We start from the raw sequence: 5,555 nt of genomic DNA, 5'->3' as shown, positions 1-5,555 counted from the left end.
AGGGGAATTTAATTTCATTTGAGCTTCCAGTACTTTCAGAGTTTCGCCTACCAAATCTCTGCGTCTTCTGGGCAGGAGTCATGCACTAGAGTAACACCATCCTGTAGGACCTCAGCTCAAGGTTTTCTCAGATGAGGGCTGAGAAACCACTCAAACAGAGCTCAGGTTTGAGCTAACAGTCAGTGAAACAATGCAGGGTTTCTTTCAGTGCTCTGCTGTTCATTTCCTTTTGTACTTCACCCAGTTCTGCCGCTCAGATTTTATAAAGATGTTAAAATACTGCATTAGTTGCAAATGTAATATGGCATAAACAATGGACTCAGCATGCTATTTGAGGGAAGTGTAGAATGGCAATTAGACTACTGGTCACAAGAAATTTTTTTAAGAAGGAAAAATGATACCATAGGCACACTAATGCTGACACGTTTTGAGGTTGAAATTGTTCTGAGCTGAACATATTTCTGGAATAATTGTCTAGGTACAGACATCTCCAGAGCAGTGACTAGTGCACAGCAGAGATAAGCTTCTGCTCAGACAAGACAAGAAAAGGTGGAAATTAATTCATGTTGGTGTAGAATTTCATAAGTTGCCTATCAGGAGAAAATGCTTAAGACAGATCTGGATCATATGTCAGAGAAAAGAAAACACTTATTAAAAAGATTGCACAAAATACTACCTAGACTTCAAGAAAAAACAGGATGATAATGCCAGTGTTTCTGCTAAAGGTGAAATATATGCATAATAAGTAGATTAATGTGAGGGACATTCTTTCTTGAATAGCTATAAACATAAGAGCAAGAGGATTTTTCAGGATAATGGATTTGCTTTAAATATTGTTCCAGTACTATCAGACTCCATACTGAAATGTGATTTTCTCAAAAAAGAGAACTAAAGTGATCCTGCTTTTAATGTGATATGAAAGAAGGATGGCCAATGGGAAAACTTCAGGAAGAAGGTACACTGCCCACCTCTGCACTGGAGTGCCTAGAGAGGACAATTTACATGGAGCATAACAGAACTGTCTGCCAGGAGCTGGGACTATACAGAGTGCACGACTGGGAGTGTTTTATTGTTGCCCACAGGTAGCAGGTTATCCTGCTATCCCTTTTCTTAGGTGGTAAAAAAAATTAAGATGCAAACAACAGTCTTTGCTACCTACACCAGGCCCCGAGGAGTCACCTCAGGATCTGGGCTGTATAAAGTAGTGTGCTTCTGGTGTTGGAGAGGAGTCTAAGGAGCCTCTTCAGCTTCTTTATTGACCATTTGCTTCCCTATTTCCACTTTTCTTTTACTAGGAGAATGTTTCCAGCCATGAGAGTGAAAATTACAGGCTTGGATCCCCACCAGCAGTATTATATTGCCATGGACATTGTGCCTGTGGATAACAAGAGATACAGGTAAGTTTCTTAGGTGCAGAGGAAGGAATGTTGTGATAAGTTGGTGTCAGCGAAAGCCTAGGAAAGACACATGCCATTATATACATCATTGCAAAGGTATGCTGGAGGAGGCCACGGTGATTTACACCAACATAGTTGATTTGATGAGAATTGTGAGACACAAACCCAAGGGCTTAATATACTCTCTTGCACTTTTGGATTGAAATCTTGCTTTTTACAAATAGCAGTTTTTAATCGGGAAAATCCCTAGCTTGTATTTCATAATTGGCATAATTGACAATGACTGTCTGAGGGAACTGATAACTGGACTTAATAATGGGAAGTCTGGATCCTCTAAAACTGCTTCAGCAAGAAAGGAATGGTCAAGTGGCAGCTAAGGTCAGGCCAGAATTGAATTGAGTGATTTTTTTTTAAAAGCATTCACTCTCCAGCACAGCAGCCACAGGGGATATGGGCCCTGACCTAGCGTACAGAGACATTGAGAAACCCCCTGGTGAATCTTCACCACTGAGCTGAAAGACACAAAGAAAGATTTATCTGGTATTAATGGGGTTCCAAACCTAAAAAGTACTCTGTTAAACTCAAGGTCCTCTGCATCCCAGAAAACTATCCAGACAGAAGTGATTTATATATACTCATTAAAAGACCTCTGAGAGCAAGTCTTTATCCCAAATACCCTTGATCGCACCACATTTCAAGGATTCAAGAATTGATCCTCCACTTCAAATGCTAAGTATTAAATTTTTGCTCTCAGATTGTGCAGAGTGTTTCTCTGGAAAATGGAGACTCAGTGAAGGGCAGCACAGGGCAGAACTCAGAGGTGTTAGCTAGACTGTGAAATGCCTTAGGCTGAAGGAGTCACAGGACAGAGAGAAGAAATGAGTGTCTAGGCTAAGTTGTGGTAGAGAAATTTATGGCATGTAAAGGATGGCTAGATCAGCAACAGAAAAAAATCACAGAAGACCAAGAACACAAGAATTATTTTTACCTCTAATTCCAACATTTGTCATACTATATGGAATTTTCTATTTCACAACATTTAATCCAGAGTTCTATAAATTCTTACAGTGGCATCCATTGGATTTTGCCTTTTCTGGATGAAGAGATGTGTTTTGCACAGTCTGGCATGGCAGCTAGTGCAGATTTCTAGAAATTAGAGGGCATTTATTAATATTTTCAGAGGGGGCTTTTTTTACCCATATTTTCTAGCCTCTTACTCTGGCTCAGAGAGGGTTAACAAGTTGAGAAGGCACATGTGGCAGAGTTTTACAGGGAAAATAACTGCAAAGGTGGTTTTAATAAGGAATCAAGTCTGAACAAGTGGCTCAGGCTGAATCTGGCTTTCATTTAGAAGGTAGGAGGTTGCAATAAAGCACATTCTCCCTTGACTGCAAATGAGAGCTTGGGGTGCATGCGGTAGGGTGGCAGGGGAGGGGGAAGCTCTGGAAATGTTCCTCCGGTGAGTGACAACTTCCTTCAGCCACCTCCCCTTCCTCTTTCAGGTATGTGTACCACAGCTCCAAGTGGATGGTGGCTGGCAATGCTGACTCCCCAGTGCCCCCGAGGGTTTACATCCACCCTGACTCGCTGGCTTCTGGAGACACCTGGATGAGGCAGGTGGTCAGTTTTGACAAGCTCAAGCTGACCAACAACGAGCTTGATGATCAAGGCCATGTAAGTTAGAAGCTAATCCTGGTGCCTGCTGCCCCAGCCTCACTCCTCTCAGCTCCCAAAAGGGTGATGCTGCTGCTCTGGTTCTCCTGTGTCCTGCTGGGCACATATGCCTGTAGCCACTCTCCAGAGTTATGGAGCTTTATCCCCTATTTCAGTGCTTTTCTTCAAAATGTTGTCTGACCCTATAAAGTAATAAAACCCCTTCCTCCCTGTACACAGCACAAACTTCATCTTGTACATACTTATTAGATATGGGTAATTTTCCTCATATCAGCCCTTACTTCATCCCTGCTTCCTTGTACATCTGGATGTAGTGTAGAATATTTGGAAAAAAAAAATTATTTTCCTTCTCTATTTGTTCTCCCTTTAGATAATCTTGCATTCAATGCATAAGTACCAGCCCCGTGTTCATGTCATCCGCAAAGATTTCAGCAGTGATCTTTCTCCTACAAAGCCAGTTCCTTCAGGAGATGGGGTGAAAACCTTCAACTTTCCTGAGACTGTCTTCACCACAGTGACAGCCTACCAAAATCAACAGGTGTGTGCCTTCAGGCTCCTTTTATGTCGAGTGTTCACAAAAATGCCCGTGTGTTCTTTGTGTCTGAGCTATTAACTTCTCTAAGAAACATAGTTCAAGAAAAGTGTATGCTTTACAGGCTCACTGTTGGTTTTTATTCTGCACAAAGAGAAATTGTTTTCTATGGGGTAGTGTGTAGACATGAGGTATCTAGCCAGAAAACCATCTTGCAGATAAGGTGCCTGCAGTTTTTACTGTAAAGTAAGTAGGTGAGATCAACCATAAAGACATGTAGTGTGTTCATTTTTGTTGCAGCCTTGTGGTACAAACTACAGTGTCCTGTCCCCACTGTAATTTTAAGGCAGTACAACTAGTCCAGATCTGTTATCATAGAATCATAGAATGGTTTGGGTTGGAAAGGACCTTAAAGACCATCCAGTTCCAACCCCCCTGTCAAGGGCAAGGACACCTTCCACTAGACCAGTTTATCTTGCAGAGAAAACACATAGGGGTTTTTTTTCACTGATAAAATGAGGGGAAAAATTTTAGAGAAAAGAAATCTCATCAGTTTGCTGACAAAATAAGCCTTTGAACATAAGCAACAGCAGTCCATGTACTGCATATGAACTAAAATTCTCATGCATAATTCACGTTTGATTCAGATCTTGAACAACTCCCCGTTACTATTGCCTCCAGATATCATAAGGAAAAGATGTTCCCACAGTGGGAACCTATCTGCAGAAGCCTTGACTACTAAGCTTTGCTACTGATCTGCCCTTTTTCTTAAACTAGACTTCATCACGCTGAGAAATGTAGTCTTAGTCCACACTAATGTTTGATTACAAAATTCCCTGTCTATCCCTATTTTCCCCAATGATATGATATCTTTTAGAGGAAATTAATTGCTGGGAGAAGGTGATCATTTGAGACACCAGCAAAGAAAGGAGTTTTGGAAAGGGCTCACTCTGGATTCCACACATTTGCTCCCCCTTCAGTGGCCAGTGAAAGCTGGTGTCCTAGTCCTCAAGGAAGAGGTGGTCTGCTTCATCGTGCCTGCAGGCATGCTTATCGCACACACTGCGTGCTCCTTATAACCACCCATTCCCTTTGTAGCCTCTTTATGTATTGCTCATCCACCAGAATCCCCAGGGATCCCCATGAGTTCCCACACCACCCCTGCCGCGCTTTGGTCTCAGTGTGCTCCTCTTCTCTTGTTCATGTACACATACTCCCCATTTCATTCTCAGGTGAGAGGTGCGGACCACATCCCATTTTCCTTTTCTGCTGTTCTTCTCCTTACTGGGGTGAGGGTTATGATGGCATTAAAAGGGCTGTGTAATGTAATTTTTCCCAGCCATGTGAAAAACAATTTGAGTTGGTGAAGTTTTCATTGTGCTAATAATGTGTCTACTTAGACAGGTACTCTTTTAAGTTAGAGTGAGGGTACAAGCTGGCTTGGAAGAAAAATAATCTGTTACCAGGCCTGTTAGGAAAATAGATTATACAATTTTCAGCCATAAATTATAGAAGAGTCTTGAACTGGAAATGGTAAGGTAAATATTTCTCCATGACAACTTCTGTGCTTCTGGAGAATGACTTCATGAACTCACTGAACGTCATTATATTTAGTATCCTTGGACTGAGGGGCAGACCCTCAGTTTAGGACAAAGTGTCATATTTAGCCAATTTGTAACAACTGTGAATTGTAACGATTTAGTGAATTATTACAGTTGCAACATACAAGAGACCACACAGCTGACAGTGATCCCATGACTGATTCTGGATACCCATTCCTAACTTTTTCTCAGTGTGATCCCCTTGGATTGACTTAGATCAGGATCCAAAATGGATCAACTATTCCAGCAGAAAAAATATTGCAACACAACGGTGAGTTTGCTCTCATTGCAGCATTTGGAATTTCCTGCAGCCCTTGCACAAATTCATGTACTCTTCAAACTTTTAACTGT

The 5,555-nt window shown here is 41.6% G+C and overlaps 1 protein-coding gene across 1 annotated transcript in view; it reads left to right on the top strand.

The window, feature by feature from the left end:
• Positions 1-1,299: 1,299 nt before the first annotated feature.
• Positions 1,300-5,555, top strand: part of TBX15 (T-box 15) — a 28,040-nt gene continuing 23,784 nt past the window's right edge. Inside the window, exons 1-3 of the mRNA XM_010161582.1 lie at positions 1,300-1,397; positions 2,900-3,071; positions 3,442-3,609. Of these exons, the coding sequence (XP_010159884.1) occupies positions 1,300-1,397; positions 2,900-3,071; positions 3,442-3,609 (438 nt within the window). The remainder of the gene's footprint in view (positions 1,398-2,899; positions 3,072-3,441; positions 3,610-5,555) is intronic.

This window comes from Eurypyga helias, unplaced genomic scaffold (genome assembly GCF_000690775.1).
Source record: "Eurypyga helias isolate BGI_N326 unplaced genomic scaffold, ASM69077v1 scaffold18901, whole genome shotgun sequence".
NCBI classification, from domain to species: domain Eukaryota; kingdom Metazoa; phylum Chordata; class Aves; order Eurypygiformes; family Eurypygidae; genus Eurypyga; species Eurypyga helias.
The sequence above is the reverse complement of the archived record's forward strand: the minus strand, read 5'-3'. Positions and strand labels throughout refer to the sequence as shown.